The sequence below is a fragment of the Apteryx mantelli genome, chromosome 2 (genome assembly GCF_036417845.1).
Source record: "Apteryx mantelli isolate bAptMan1 chromosome 2, bAptMan1.hap1, whole genome shotgun sequence".
Classification (NCBI taxonomy): Eukaryota; Metazoa; Chordata; class Aves; order Apterygiformes; family Apterygidae; genus Apteryx; species Apteryx mantelli.
In genome coordinates, this window is record NC_089979.1 from 13,100,605 (window position 1) to 13,116,568 (window position 15,964).

A 15,964-nucleotide genomic window follows, 5' to 3' on the forward strand; every position below is an offset into this window, starting at 1 on the left:
GTTGTTAAATGACTTGTTGCACTTCAAATCTTGTAAAATGAAACCTTTGAATATATTTATATGTTTCACTTTTGAATATATGTTTCTACTGCAATAATGTTGAACTGTTAGTATTGTGAATAATTCCTTTCCCATGTGTGTTTCCTTACAGGCTCAGTGCTGAGCCAATGTTTATTATTTTAAAATATTTATTTGGTAGACAAAAAAAAAAGGAGACAGAAAAAGGGAGAGAAATTGTTTGTCTCACCTAGTTGATTTGTGTCTTTGGGTGAAAATAAAGGTCAGTGTTTGGCAGTAATTCTTTTTTTAGTGATTTTCAGTTTTCCTAAATGAAATCCAAATAGCAAAAAACAGAATTAGAGCGAAACCTGTCTTAAGGGACTACCATGGAAGAGGCCCCGCAGAAAGAGCCTCTCAGTGATGTGTCCTGCACCGGTGGAGATGATACAAATCCTAACGCCGTTGTAGCCGCTCCCCACGCTGCCGTCTCTTTCAGGCAGCCGGGCAGCGGGTCCAGACGAAGGGCAGCTGCAGCGGCTGCTGTGCAAGCGCAGCGCCCAGCACCCACAAAGCGCGGGAGCGGACGCCCGCTCCAGTCTCGCGATGGAAGTGGCCGGCCATTTTTCTTACTGACAGCGCAGTGTTAAAAGCTGTATTTGCTAACGTATGTTTTCACGGTGTTCTTCTCTCACAATTGCTCCCTTCCCCAAATTACTGGAAGTGAAACTAATTTAGAGCAAAGTCCACTCTTGATTTCTGCATTTTGTTTGCATTTGTGCATTCAGCGGTGCCTTCCCCCTGCTTTGCCTCAGCCGCTGTGCAGCCGCTGATACTCGTACATGGCAAGTATGAAGCCATACAAGTTAAATTTAATAGCAATTTCCACTGGTCCTTTCCAGCAGGGCAGAAGCTGCCTGGGAAACAAGACACTGGAGAATCAAAAAAAGTTTGTTTCCCTTGTAGAGGCAGTCTCCCCTGTCAGCCTCCATATGGAAAAAGAGACTGCGACTGGAGAAGACCACAAGTTGTGAGGGTCATTCCAGGGCAATCCTGGGCCGTGGGTATATTTCTCCAATGTAGCTTTTTTCTTTTTTTCCCCCTAATTGTTTGGATTTGTTCCCCTCTGTTCCTGCAAGACAGCAATACTGTAGGAAGTCAGCTCAGTTCCATGGCTGCTCTTACAACAGAGGTTCACAGCAGCCAAATCCGGCTGCTTAAATGATGTCCTAGAGGAGCTGCTACTCGGTGCTACTTAGTCCTGCCAGGTCCTGGCAACTTCACAGTAGTAAAGTTTTCACCTGGAGAGGTAACCAGTCCGCTGTGCTCTCCACAGCCTGGTTTCATTAGCAGCAACAACTGCCCTGCGGCAGGGGAAGGCAGGGAGGTTTCTGAGACCCGCTGACAAAACTGGAAAGGGGGCACAGAAGGAGGCACACGAACTCTTCGCTGCAGCTGACAGCAAGACCATTTTTCCCCGTTAGAGCAGTAGATGTAATACGAGATACTGCGCTTTGTGATAACCGTCATGTCAAACACAGCCATTCGCCATAAAGCTGCAGCCTTAGTGCTTGTAACGAGGGGTGAGTAAAGTAGTTCAGGTATGTTGTAGCAGTACTGAAAAGGTGCAGACTTGCAAATAAAGAGCGCTGCTTTGAGATTCTCCTAGGCACCGGATCGCCTTACTCTTTCTTTCTTTCCAAAAAGCTTTTTTCTCTTTTCAGCCACATTCTCATGCACCCAAGGGTGCACCCGTTCTGTTCACCGGTTTTGTTACTAGACAGCAAATACTTGCAATACCCATTAATAGTTGAACACATCTGTATTTAGTGCACCCTTTGGGCAATAATGGCTTTATTGGTTTTTGTGAGGCCAGAGGGGGAAGGATTATGGCCCAGTTATCACGGATTACGAGGGGTCTGAAAGGCTTTACTGTTTTAAGGTGGATCAGCCAAATGTACTGTCTTTTGGGGGATGTGTCCTCCTATCTGTCCTAAGGAATTCCTGAAAAGCCTTTGGCTTCTGTTAACAGCATGAAGTTCTTACTCTCTGATTTACATGATGCTCTACCCTCACCTGCCATTCCCCCCTTTTTTTTTTTGTATCTTTTTTGAACTGTGGGATGTCCTGATAATTTACAAAGAAGCCAAATTCCATGGTTTTACTCGCTCCCATGGTGATTCCCTGCCTGTTGGACTCGGTGCTAGTGCAGGCTGGGCGAAACAGTGCTGCTACTCTGGTTGTCTTCACCCTATCAGTCACCTGTTCCTGCATGGTTGGTTTGATGTTCTGCTCAACTGCTGGCCTCCACACTCTCATTTTAATACTGCCTGGTTTCAATTTATTCTCCTTTTTTCAGTGTGTGGTAGTGCTGGAGCACTTTTGTTTTTCCCTCTAGGAGTAAGGAACCATTTCAGTTCCTGTATTTGCCCTTGCTAAGTACTGGGTTTACCTTCCCTAAGGTAAGATCTGGATTTAGCAAATCTAGCTGCTGCTTTGTCACATATGGCTGAATTGGTTTCTCACCTAGCTTAAGATGGAGGGAGGTTCATACCACTTCTGCCAGCACCTCGTAAAGATGTACTGAGTTTGAGACAAGTTTGTTTTTCTGAAGCTGTTATCTGTGGATTCTGGGAGCTTTGGCCCAGGTGTCAGTCTGTGGCCACCCTCAGTGTGACCACTTGTTCAAGGACGATTGCTCTTGAGCTCTGCAGTTACATCTCAAACTAGCATAGTACGATCTGCTAGAGGCTTATCTGTCAGAGCTTTAACGGCACAGTTTTGTCTGTTGGATCAGTTCCACTTGTCTTTATTGTTTGCAGTGGTCATAGCCCATGTGCCCCAGCCCTGAAATGTTACTTGTATTGCCCTCCTGTGTTATGGTCACGGAGAGTGTCCCCGTAGGTCTGCCACCATACAAAGAGGATGAAAGATGCTCTCTACTGCAAAGAACTTGCAATCTAAATAAAAGGCGAGAGACAGTAAGTAGAGAGATACACGGAGACAGCAAGACAATGTCTGCAAATAAAGAGCTGCGTCTCTCTTTTCATGAACATGTTTAGGGAAGAGCCTGTGTTAAGACTGTCAAAAAAATAAAACGAATCTTCCCTCAAAGTATGAATATTTCACAGCGTCTGGAAGAATCCAGTTCATGATTCGGGAACCACCCATGCTTTGAGGAGCTCTCCCCATGGGCCTCACTGCTCTCTTCACTGCGGGCAGTGCTCTTGCTTTGAGGAGGGAACTAGGCTCTCTTTTGCTTTCTTCCAAGGGCAGCTCCTTCCCAGCATATTTTAATAAAACTATAAACCATGTGAGAGCTGGATTGTTCCTTCGCTGACGTGTGTGGGTAGTGCCTACCCAAACAGGGCCCTAGTTGCCAATCGAGGTTTCTAGTTTCTACTGCGTGTGTTTGATGGTCGCTGAAACCTGTGTTGTGCATGTTCCCTTCCTGGCACAAGGGTGCCTGGGCTGTGGGGAGGACCCATAGAGGCTACCACAATACAAATAACAACATCAGCAATTAAAGAACCGCTGGGGGAGAATTCTTCTGAATTAATTTTGCCTCAGAGTAGATTGGAAGGCCGGGAGAAGAAGGGTTGTGGGGATTTAGACGGGCTCTGTCTGCCACACTGTGCTTTCGTTCCCTGGCCCAAAGGTGCAGGCGGTATGGCAGCACAACAAATCACTACCTATCCTTTGAGTTGTCTTTACTGTCCAGGCTTTTTCTGTGCTCACCCTGATTGCAAGATAAAACACACTGGCTTCACCGGGTTTGAAGCTGGGTCGCAGCCCTGCGCAGCAGTGGTACTAGCCATGCTCGTGTGAACAGTTACAATAGCTTTGCTGATGCACAGGAACTTGTTAAGCAACTGCAACTTACTGCAGCCCGTTTGTTTTATTAGTCTGATTTTCATATGCTGAGCTGGTGGTTTAGGCTGGCAGTGAAGTAAGACCTCGGCGGCCTTTAGGGGGCTTGTTTTTATCCCTGAAGGCACGTCTACATGGAGCAGCTGCAGCAGTGCAGGCTCTCGAAGGGCCCAGGTATTCCCAAGCCCCTCGAAGGTGCCTTTTGCAGAGATGTTGCTCAGATGTTGCTCTCTCCTGCATGACACCAAGGCTAACGGCACCACTGCAAATCATGCCGTACAAACTCAGGCCAACAGCTTTGCTTAAGCACAGTGGGAGCTCGTATTCTGGCAGCTGCACTGATGACTTGGGTCTTAGGGGAGAAATGGAGCTAATCTCCAGTGCTGACAAGGCACAGGAATTTCCTAAAGTTGCACTTTTGTATTTCTATAGCTAATATATGAGGAGCCTTTTAAGGCGTCTGAGGGGAGGTGGGGGAAGGGGAGAAGCAATCTTCTGCCTGTGAGTTATGACTCAAGCCCTGCAGTCAGCTGCTGGGCCCCCCGTGCAGTGCTCAGGAATTGCTTCTCTCCTATCATTTACCAGACAAAGGCATTCTCTGCATTGCAACACCGAGCCTTCGCAGACCACACTGGTATCCTCGGAGGCAAGGATGGCTGAAACCCCGAGCCCTGGGGGCCTCCACAATCCGAGCTCGCAGCCAACTGGCTGCTCTTGGATTTGCCCCTGGCAGTGCCTTGCACTTTGTGTTTTGCTTTGAGCTGGAGCCACATTTCAGTTTGATTACTCATGCTTCATCTTCAGTTTTTCTTCTCTTTGATTTGTTCTTAATGGTCTTGCTGGACTTCAGTGCTTTACTTGTCAGACTGAACTGGTGTGTTGCAGCGTGACTGGCAGTCCTGGGGGAGTGGGAAAGGAGCGTGTGTGTCCAGTATACGTGAGCAGAGCTGCAGGCTCTGTAACTGGTCAGACACGAGCAGTGCTCACGCCTGCAGGTTGACTCCTGGGTGCTCGGCCAGTCCCGCAGAAGCTCATCACAGCAGTCCACATGCAGAAACTAGATGGTTTTGGTGTGCGCATACAAGAAGCTCTGATGGTGTTCATCTGCCTTGATGCTTGTAAATAAAAGACTGCAGCATGTGCAGCAGACTCCTGATTCTCCCTGAGACCTGCTTGCTCAGCAGTTTCCTGTGCTCGGAAGGGTTTATTTGCCATGCTTAATAGCAAACTTAAAAGCAAACAAACAAACAAAAACAAACTCAATTCCCTTTTCTTTTCTGATCAAATCTACCTGCCAAAGTTTAGTTTCTACCCCAAGGATTTATGTCAGCTAATGCCACATGCAGTCACAGCTATGTTGGCATGGAAGAATATTTTGAGCATGTAGCCAGTCAGAAAGAACCAAAAAACCCCACATATTTCACATCTCCACTAAAAGGAAACCTTTCAATTCACCCTGCCAGTAGAGCTTTGGCCTCCAAGGCTGTTCTGGTAGAGCCAAATTCATTAGTCCATTTTTCTGTACAAGGATAACCCCTCAGCGGACCTTCCCCAAATTTACATGACAATCAGATGAGCCAAAACAGACCTTTCTGGATGAAAGGATTGGCAAGGCAGAGAGAGGAAACAACACTGCAGTTCACTTAGAACATAATACATGCTTCATGTATGGTAATGCCACGAGGAAGGGCAGAAAGCTGGAACAGATACGACTTCAGCTTGGTGCTGTTAACCTGCTACAGTATGTCTGAGAGTCTTTGCTTCCTAAGGAAGCTCTAGGGTCAGGCTTTACTTGCTATTCTTGCTATGTCCCCCTTTCGCATCACACAGCAATGTAGAGTGTAGGGAGATTTGGAAAATCTTGTCTTCTGAAAGACTAAGATGTCACAAGTTTCCCGTTCTGCTTGGGGCCAGAACCCAAATCAAATGGAAAAGTTACTGAACTACACTCCCAGCCACCCTAGGATATGCACCAGGCCCAGACACAAACATCGTGACACTATGATTATGCGTTTAATTTATCTAAGCATGGGAAACTCAGGTTCAAGCCTTTGCTACAGTATTTTACAAAACATCCATTTAGACAACTGGTGACCAAGATCTTCACCAGAGCTGTGGGCGACGGTCCTGCTCTGAATCCGAGCCCAAGCTGCACCCCTATTGCCCAGCTCCTAAAACCAATATGCCAACGCCCAAAACCAGGTGTCACAAGCTATTCCAAAAGAGAGGACCGCGCTGTTTTCCAGGGATACTCCCCGTGAGGTGGGCAAAGCCTGGGGGACAAGGACCGTTCTAGCACAACCGCCTCTGATCTTTCTGGCCTTGTAACCAGCCCTAATTTTGAGCGGGGCTTACAGCGCGCACATTTATCTCAGCTGCGTCACCGCCTCCCTCATGGCGCCCCGCCTCCCCCATGGCGCCCCCCCCGCGCCCGCAGACTCCAGCTCCCAGCATGCCGCGCTCCGCGCGCACGGCACGCTGGAAGTGACGCCCGCCCCTGCGCTCCCCTCGCGCCCGGGCCGGCGGCCGCGCCTGCCGACTGCCGCTCCACTCCACTCCCCTGCCCTCATCCAAGATGGCCGGTGCCAGCACCCCCCCCCACCTGCGGCGCTCGCTTCGGCGCTCCTCTGCGGCTGCGGGAGCATCCCCTCTAGCCAACACCTTCCTTAACTCTGTGCCCCTCCGGGGAGACGCGCCGGCCGCCGGTGCGCCGCTCTCGGTGGTTTCTCTCCGAGACAGCGGCGCGGCCCAGCAGGGGGCGCGCTAGCCCCCCCTTTGGCCAGCCCGGGGCTCGCTCTAGGCGGCACTCTATGGTGCGGGAGGGCAGCGGCTGAGGCGATGGAGCTGCCGTTGGGCTGCGAGTTCGAGGACTCCGTGTTCGCCCAGAGCAAGGAGAGAGGCCCGGGCGGCGGCGGCGGGGGCCCGCCGTACTGCGCCAAGCGCTGCGAGCCCCGGGTGAGGAGCGGGGGGCGGCGGGTGCCCGCCGCGGCCGCCCGGTACCGGAGCGGGAGGGGGCGGGGGCAGGGAGGGACGAGCCGTAAGGGGGCCGCGAGGAGCGGGGCGGAGCCGGGGGCGGGGGTTGGTTGGCGGGGCGGGGCTCGATGAACGGGGCGTGCCGCGATTGGCGGGGCCGGGGCCGGGGGGCGGGGCAGGTGGGGAGCCGCGTGCTGCGGGCGGGGCCGGACCGGACCGGACCGGTTCGGTTCGGTTCGGTTCGGTTCGGTTCGGGCGGTGGGAGCTGCCGAGGAGGCGATCTCAGCGTGACGGTTGTAGTTTGAAACATCTCCCTCTCCCCCCCACCGCGACCGCTTTCCTGTGTGTTCGCAGTGGTTTTGCAAGGAAACGGACAGCGTGGATGACACCAAAATCCTAACGGCTGGTAAATTCCTGGGCGACCTGGCGTACAGGGAGCAAGAGTTTGAGGTATTTGCATGGTGCCCATCCCCTCAGCTGAGCGGGGGTTTGGGATGAGCCACGGCCTTTGACAGAAAAGGTTGTCAGAGATTAAATGCAGATGACTTGGCAGTCCTGGGTATGTTAAGCGATTAACCGTTAGCCTCCTGGTTGAGCCGTGGCCTGAGGGTGGTATCTTCTGATACAGTAACTCCAGCTTGACAGCACCTTGGTTCGTGTTGAGAGCAGCGTAGCCATGTCACCAAGTGACCAAAAGCATTGATCTAGTGAAGCATCGTTCTGCTAGTTAAAATGTATTTAAGCAATAACAGATAACTCAGTTCTGGCAAGCTTTTGCAGTCAGATACCATCTCCTCTCTTGGAGTCTGCATAAAGTCAACATAAGCTCTGGCCAGCTCAACAGAAACTGTGATGTGCACCCAGACCCGAGCCAGATCAAACTTGTACGTCTGAATGGTTCAGTAGTGATCAGAGCTGGCATCTGCGATCGTGAAATCATAGCCAGCCTGAGTTAAGCACACAAATTTCTATGTTGTTCATGGGGTGAGTTTGGCACCTCAGAATAGGACTGTCATATCCCACCAAAGTGGTTAATCACAGGCAACCACCTGGCTGCTGTTGACCTTCTTCTGAGCTCCCCAGCTGTTACATTACAGCTGACTGTAGTCAGGATCCACAGAGACTGACAGCTGGCTTGTGGGCCTCATCATTGGTTGTGCCATCTCCCTGTTGCCTCGCCTTGCTCTGGATGATTTGTTGTGCTTTTGGGGTCCATTTATGTTCCCCATATGTGCTCCTGCCTGCTGTAGTCCTAGTCCCTGTCCTCACTGCCCGCCTTCTGAGCTCTCCAGCCTCTATAGTCCTAATTCCAGGATCCAGTTAGCTCAGACTTGTTCCTGCTGCAAATCAGCCTCTCCTGCCCATGTTTCAACTCTGATAGCTTCTGGTTCCAGATTATGCTTTGTGTTACGGGCTCCCTGATTTCATAGTCCTCAGGTCAACTCCTGAAAGTACTCACCTTGCCTTGCCCGTTGTATTTGTGGATCCTTTTTTACTTCAGTTTGCGCTGACTCCTGCTTCTTGCTGTTATTCCAGCCTTACTGCCACATTGGCTATACTTGACAAATCTGTTTTCCCATGTCCTAGTTGAGGTGCCTTGAGGGGATTCATAAAAGTGTGCTGAGAAGAGAGATGCCTAAGGCTGCAGTTAGACGGCCTCTTCTGGCTGCTGACCCAGGTGAAGAGATTACTGCTCCTTGCTCCTTGCTGCTTGCTGCTGTGCTCTCCCTTGCCAGAATGACACGCCCTCAGATCTGCTAGTGTAATAGAACGTACGGTTCCTTCCCAACCTGTTTCTGTCACAAAGATCCATGTTAAAAACCTCTGGAGTTAAGTGTTTACGCTAACCTGGATTACCGTGATAGAGCCAGGGTAGAGAGTGACTGCATGTGAAATTACGCCTGCGGTTTTGAAAGCACTGACCTCAGGAAGCAGGCTGGTAATGATTAAGTGCGGGTAGTAATCTCTTCACTCCGCTCACTGTAAATAATGTTTTTTATGTCAGCCTGGGTCACCTGATAGGAAACGCCAAGGACACTGGTGATACAGGATCACCACGAGGATATAGCTGACTGCAGAATCCGCTTGGGAGTCATAATGCCAATGCATGGCCAGGGTTATATCCCTTTGTCACAAAACAAGGCAAACAGGGATGTTCTGCAGACCTCCTCACATCCATTTGCCCCATGGCTACTGCACTCCCTGGACATAGGAAATATCTCTCTCGCTTGAGAAGGAATGTGAACTTGATGTTTGCCAGGGAAAAAATAGGTTTCAGCCATTATGCTGGAAGGTGTTTAGGGTATGTTGCCTTTAAGCTTGTCTGTCAGAACCATCCGAGTTTGCAAGGAATAATTAGATATTCATTTAGAGAGATAGGAGAATGAGCACTGCTCTTTAGTCTTCTGGTCTGAGCACTCACACGGAGGGGGAAGAACCAAGATTCCTGTCTTGCCATCACTAAATACTTAATATAATGTATTTAAATGTTAATTGGAGTCCTGGTGGGTGCCCTGAGCATTAAGCTACAGAGTATTGCTCATTCTTGTCTTTTTCCTTAGCCCAATTAATATTTAATTATTTCATGCAAATTAGAACCACCTTACAGGAATGATGGAGAATCATCTTCCTTACAGTATTCTCTGACTTGGTGATTATTCATGTGAGGTGAGGGGCATACAGTTCAAATCATCTCTTCATGAATTTCAGGGATTTGAAACCAGGTCTCCCGAATTTCGGATGAGCGTTCTGATCATTGAATTGTCAGCTAGAAGAAAGGCGCCTTGGGTCATGTAGGGCCCGGGCCAGTAGATGAGCTCTTAGAAACCCTTCTGGATCAAGCCTGTGGTGTGGAGAGAGGTGGTGAGACAATCTGTGAATCCTGACAGGGCTTAAACTTGAGCTAGGACTGAGGTTGCTTATCACTGTCCAGACTTGGGCCGTTCTGAACACGGCTCAGACAGGCTGTTTGGTACCAGGGCCTTCGTGCACTGCTAGCAGTAGGAGGTAGCTTAGTCTGGAGAAATGAAAATTTGGATTTCAGCTCTTGAATTCTCTTTGTGACTGTAAGTCTTTTAGATTATAACTATAAACAAAGCTTACTGTCAGGCTTGCCTTTAAATAAATAAAAATGTCTCTTTATTTTGTTTTGCTTTTCTTTTTGTCAACATCCTACTAGAAAGCCTTGTGTGAGTACTCGAGCTGCTTACTGCTCCTACCTGCCAGTAACATTGCAATGAGAAGAGATGTCCAAGAGGGTCAGGCTCGGTGTTTATCTCGGCTAGGAAGACACAAGGAGGCTCTGGATATTGCAGAAAAACTGGTAAATAATGTAATATTTCTTTTATACTTTGAACATAAAAATATTGCTAGTAATTCTTTCACGTGGACCATTTTCTCAAAAAATAACCTTCGTGTGTATAATCCTTCAGGATGTTCAGTGCTCAGAGTATCTGGTAAACAGAGGGTAACTGTCAGTGCAGATATAATCACGCTTTAGAAATCAGAACACCCTGTACCACAATGAGCTCCCTGTCCAAAGAGGCTGGTAGTCCTGGAAGGGACGAAATATCATGCTCTGCCAGGCAGAATTAATGTAATGTAATAGGAATTATAAGAAAGTGGATAAATGAGTGTTTAAATCTTTCCACTATAAAGTGACAGTTCAAAACTCCCTTTTATTTCCAAACACGCCCTGCCAAACTGCCACCAAGAAGAGTATCTAACCACAAAGTGAGTTTTTCCTCATAAAGGAAAAAGTCCAGATGCTTGGCAGTCTGCTAAGATTTTACTGTTGCTGTTTATTTTATACAGAAGGTGTTTATGCTGCAAAGAAGGGCAGCTGTATAAAACTCTGAAGGCAAATAAATGACAATATTCAGGGACCTTTTTGTCTTTCAGACTTGGACAAGGCAACTAGGGGGAGTGCTGTCAACTTGATCATGCATGATCTATATCATGTTATATTATTTAAAATATTTAACAGAGTTGACACAGTTTTGTGCAATTAAAAAATTACCTTTACAGATATTTGTGCGTCATTATTCAAAGAGACATTTTCTTAGGCAATGAAGGATGATGTGGTTCTACTCCTGGTTTTAATTTATTTTCTTTTGTTTATAGAGAAATGGTGCTACTAATACGGATCACTTAACGACTGTTCTCAACCTGCAGTTTGCCATTTATCAGGGTCTGGAAAATGTAGAAAAAAAGATCATGTGTCTACAGCAACTGATCTGCTTACATCCTTTCAACCCTTGGTACTGGAAGTTGCTTGCTGAAGCTTATATGAGCCTTTTACAGGATCTGTCTCCATTATTCTTTCCAGAAATGAAACTAAATCAGTCTGAAGAGGTTGGAGTAAGTGACAGTAATTTCAAAACATCGACTGGAAGAGAGATTAATTTCCAGTCTCACAGCTCAGAGAGCCAGAAAGAATGTTTTTGGTCCAGCCTTGCTATAGAAACAAAGAATAAAAATCCAGTAACTTGTAGCAACAGCCAAATAATAAAAGAATTCCTCTGCACTTCAGAAGAAGCAGAAAGAAGGGACGAAGGGAAACACACAGCCTCTGCATCCTGGGAGAGGAACATGTTGAAGAAAGTTGGGATAAAAGCATGTGCCTCATTTATTAGAGCAAGGTAACTAAATATATTCTTAGAATAATGTTTTCTCCCAATCCAAAAACAATTTTAAACATATTATTCCCAGCCTTAATACTGCAAGTTTACATTTTCAGTTTAAATGTTTGTTTCTGTATGGGCAACATGAACCCAGAGCACCCTGCTATTGCTTGAGAGCTAAGAAATAAAGCCCACCAACATGGTAGTTGTGAACAACCTAAACTCAAGTGGAAAGAGTAGACCAGTGTCATATATAGTTGAAGAATAAAGCATTTTTAAAATGATCTCAGGATATGAATCTTTTTCAAATCATTACATACAAAAGGGTTTGTTCTCCTGCAAATACTCCTATTAGAGCATGGCTGTTTGCTGGTTTGTTATTAAAGATGCAGCAACCGAACTCTCCAAACGGAAAGGCTAGCCAGTCTGCCTTGTGTGAGTACCACCTGCCTGATTTGTTTGAAGCCTCAATGTTTGAGAGAAAATGTGTTATTTTAATAATACCCCAGTCTGCATAATGGATGAGGTTGAAAAATGAACTCTGTGACAGCTGATTGATGAGACTGCCTTAAAATGCTCTTTCTTTTTTTTACATTGCTTCCTAAAACCCTTGCACAAAACAAATTCCCCCAAACATAATCTTTCAAAGAGATAATTAGGAACTGTTTTTTGTTAAAATAGTCTTGATTTCTTTTCTCTTGCTTCTCGGTAATGTGTTAATCATTGAAGATATTAAAGCTATTTTATGAACTTCTGAAAATGTTTACAGTGAACACCTTACAACTGTCCTATGAAGGCAAGTTTTAAGAAATGCAAAAACAGATATAATTACTTTTAACTGTGCTTATATAATAAGCACATAATAACATAAGTTATATAAACAGATATAATTACTTTTAACTGAGAGAAGATGACTTTAATTGTTGCTTGGGAGAAGTTCAATAGATTTTATACTGATCCAGAACAGTAAAACTACATTCATATTAAAATAATCTGTGCTTCTTGTTTCAGTGTATATGGTTCAGCATTGAGGCACTTACAAACTCTGTGATTTCCATGCTTGGCTACACAGTTAGACTAAGCGTTACTGTGGTTTATTTTTGCAGATACATATAATGAATACTAATCTTGCCCAGGGTAAGCTTCTCCCCTGCCCAGGGCTTATGCATTAAATAGGTTGTCTAATATATTCAAGTTTGCTGAGTTTTAAGTGACATGTAAGTGTTGCATAAACCAATGGGCAGGGTAAATTTCAGCTGAGAAAGGGATGTTAGTATTGATTTATATAGTAAATAAGATTCTGTGTTAAAGCACTGTGAATAATTGACTCTCTTAGTTTTGCCAACAAAATAAAAAATGGAGGAAAGGTTTTGTTTTGTTTTCATTGAGAGTTCATTCTTTTTACATTGAATTGATGCAAATTTTGAAGCAAACATATTTCACTCAAAAAAAAAATCCTTTCCATTTTTATTTCTACTTCATTTAACAGTAAATGTGATGAAAGTTATTATTTTTGCTGTTGTTTTTACTTTATGGATAAAGGTCTCAGTAATGATACTGATATGTCTCGGTGGTCCCTTGTCTGAACGTACGCAGATATTTCCTCTGCTGAAAGGTTTCACAGGCCTTGTGTGAGGGTGACTCTGGAAATTGCTGCTGCTCTCCCGGGTCGAGCAGTTGGTGATGAGGTCCCTCCGTGGCACATAGCCATGCTGTGAGCGCAACATCTAGCCTTTATAAATCATGCTGCTCACTTTCGGGGCACCTCCTTGAATTTCAAATTGCAGGGAAAGATTTTATAACATATCTCAGGGTTGCCTCATGTGGTGAGGATATTTGATATGTGTCTAAACCACCCAGATTTCTAGCTCTTCGGGTTACAAAGGTAGTCGTTTCTGTATGCAGCAGTGCACTGCTGTCTTGTTAGACCTTAATAAGGATGTGGGGCATGTGATTTACCACAGTTAATGCTAGCAGAGCAGAGCTTCACTTTCGAATTGTGTGACAAATACATGGGGAGAAAAATGTTTGTGTAGAGCAACCAGAGGAACTTGGCATACTGCTTTTCAGAAGTACTTCTAAGTACTTTTATCATAGCAGTGGTATAGCACAACCATAGTAGATTCAGATAGATGTATTCATTTGTCCACAGTTTTTGCAGTCAGCAAAAGTCAGGAAGAACTGTTTTGAAGTATTATATTTTAGTTGTTTTGGGGTTTGCTGACTTACCATTTGGCAGCTGTGCCTTTTCTAACTGACTTTTTTCACTTCAGGCTTTTACTTCAGCTCACACAGTTGCAACAGTCTTCCTTTGTTCTGGAGAAAAACATAAAAAGTCAAAAAGAAATTGAGGACAAAGTGAAACGTTTTGGTTTAAAAGAAAGCTCCTTGCTGTTGATGACCAAGGTAAGGGTATGTTTCATTGCGAGGGAGTTCTCAGATATCTGCAGACAGCCCAGGGTCAAGTCCTGCTGGGGTACCTGAGCCAGTTCAGATACCCAGTCCTGTTTGTGCGATGTTCCTCCGAGCTAATTAGCTGTGCTGCAAAGCAGGATATATTAGCCCGGGCGGGTTGCCCGGGAGTGCATTATGCTGAACTGACGTCTGCACAGCACTGGCTTGTGTCATAGGGGCCTGTCTTTGGTCTGCTGAGAGTCTTCTTGTGGGAATGGTCTGGGTTATTAAGCTTCTCATTGGACTTGTATTTGCAGATGCTCTCAATCATTGTCACTGCGCGTTTTCCTACGACGTAAATTTTATCTCGGGAACTTTAGAAGCCACAAAGTGAATCACACGTATGGAATGGAAGTGGAGACTATATTGAGGGCCACAGAATTATTAAACACTTCATTCTTTCAGCAGATTTGCAAAAAAGCCAGAGACATTATTTTACATTATTTCTTTGGTCTGTCCAGTGTATTGGGTTCTAGTTTTAAAGAACTACAGAGGAGGAGAGTAATATTGTATGGCTTTGTTCATAAAGATTAAACATTTGTAGTGTCATTTATGGAATTCTGACTTTCACATCAAGGAACCCAAGGAAATCAGAGAGTCAGATTCTCGCTTTCCTGTCAGTATTAGGGCTTTGAGTTAGTAAAAGCCAAGTCATTGCCAAGTTGGCAGGCAATCTTGCGGGATTTCATCCATAAGAGGGCAGTAGCGTGCAGAATATCTCTGGTTTTGAAAAGAAGATTGGGAAAAGAAACTTCTCTCCTTGCTTGCCCCGGTCTGACCCTGGCCCCCAGTAGGAGATCAGTGTTGGTGCTGTTGCTAAAGTGGGCATATTTGGAGAGTAAAAATCCCCACATCTGAGCACAGCCAGAAGCTGGGAGGGGCTGTGCTGCTGTGAAGTTCAGGCTCTCAGTTTTCCATATTTATTACAGAAGGCAATGCACAAACAACTGGATCATGACTTGGAAACTTCTCTTAGATGGTTTATGGTTCATGTGTAAATGGCTTTTCATGTAAAGATCTTTTACTAATGTAATATTGTCTATTTTCCCTGCAAGTTATTTTCTTGTTTCCCATCTTCTTCCTTACTCTGTTTGCAGGTTATGGGGGTGGATCTTCTACCAGAAAAAATAAAAGAGGAATTTCAGGGTGAGGTAAAATGCATAGGCCCTTCAGCGCCGTCATCACTGGTCACTGCATCAGCTACAGAATTTGAAATCAAATGGTTCAGAAATCTCCAAGATGATTTATGTCACTTTGACAGACAATTTTATTCAGATATATATAGCCCACCTTCAGTAATTTAAAGGTTTTACTGTATTTATTCTCCTATCTCCAGGTGATGATGGAATGATATATGCAATAAAGTTCGTATTGTATTTTTTTAAGCATTCTTATTGTATGTCTTTTAAGAATATATATAAATCTCTACAGTCATCATGTCCCAACATTTTCTTTCTTCACTGATTTGTTTGTATTCAGAATAAGTCCAATATAAAATTGAGCTGAGTGATTCAAGTTTCAAAGGTAGCTTTCAGTCATAAACTGCACAAAGTTGTTCTTGAAGCACTTGTGATTTCTTTGGACCTGGGATGCCCTGGGAGTGGCAGGTTGGTTTATGATGTCCAGTTTTAAAATTTGGTATCAAGAAACTTTATGTTGCAGCATTTAGAGCTGTGGAATTAGCTGATTTCTTAATTTAAATTTTTAATATTTTGTGATTAATTGATATTCTGGTGATTAACCGTTCAAAGTTGGATAGCTGGGAATCTTAAATATATTTATGTTGAGAAATTGTCAATAAGGACAATTCCAATCCTTTTTTTCTTTTTTTAGGAAAAAATCTAAATAGTAAATGTTTAACTCAAGTGGAGGGAGAATTTCTCTCTTCAAAGCTATACATCTTTAGTTGTGCTTCTACAAGGAAGGCGAAAGGCTGTCAAGGTTGTTTGTACGCACTAAAGAGTGTTTAGTCAGATCATATCCTTTGTAAAACCCTGCAAGGGGAAAAATGTTTTGCTGCGCAAGCTGGCTGTGCTGTTTCTGCATCC

At 45.2% G+C, this 15,964-nt stretch overlaps 1 protein-coding gene across 3 annotated transcripts; it reads left to right on the forward strand.

The window, feature by feature from the left end:
* Nucleotides 1-6,566: 6,566 nt before the first annotated feature.
* Nucleotides 6,567-15,296, forward strand: C2H8orf76 (chromosome 2 C8orf76 homolog). Of its 3 annotated transcripts, XM_067290193.1 has the most exons (6): nt 6,567-6,822; nt 7,195-7,290; nt 10,019-10,162; nt 10,963-11,480; nt 13,736-13,868; nt 15,014-15,296. In XM_067290193.1, exons 1-6 carry the CDS (start codon nt 6,706-6,708, stop codon nt 15,218-15,220), a joined length of 1,215 nt encoding a protein of 404 aa, XP_067146294.1. In that variant the 5' UTR covers nt 6,567-6,705; the 3' UTR covers nt 15,221-15,296. The 3 variants fall into 3 exon arrangements, with proteins under 3 accessions (XP_067146294.1, XP_067146295.1, XP_067146297.1); XM_067290194.1 differs by lacking the exon at nt 7,195-7,290 and having other exon boundaries at nt 6,568-6,822; XM_067290196.1 differs by lacking the exons at nt 6,567-6,822; nt 7,195-7,290 and adding an exon at nt 7,317-7,399.
* The last annotated feature ends 668 nt before the right edge of the window (nt 15,297-15,964 follow it).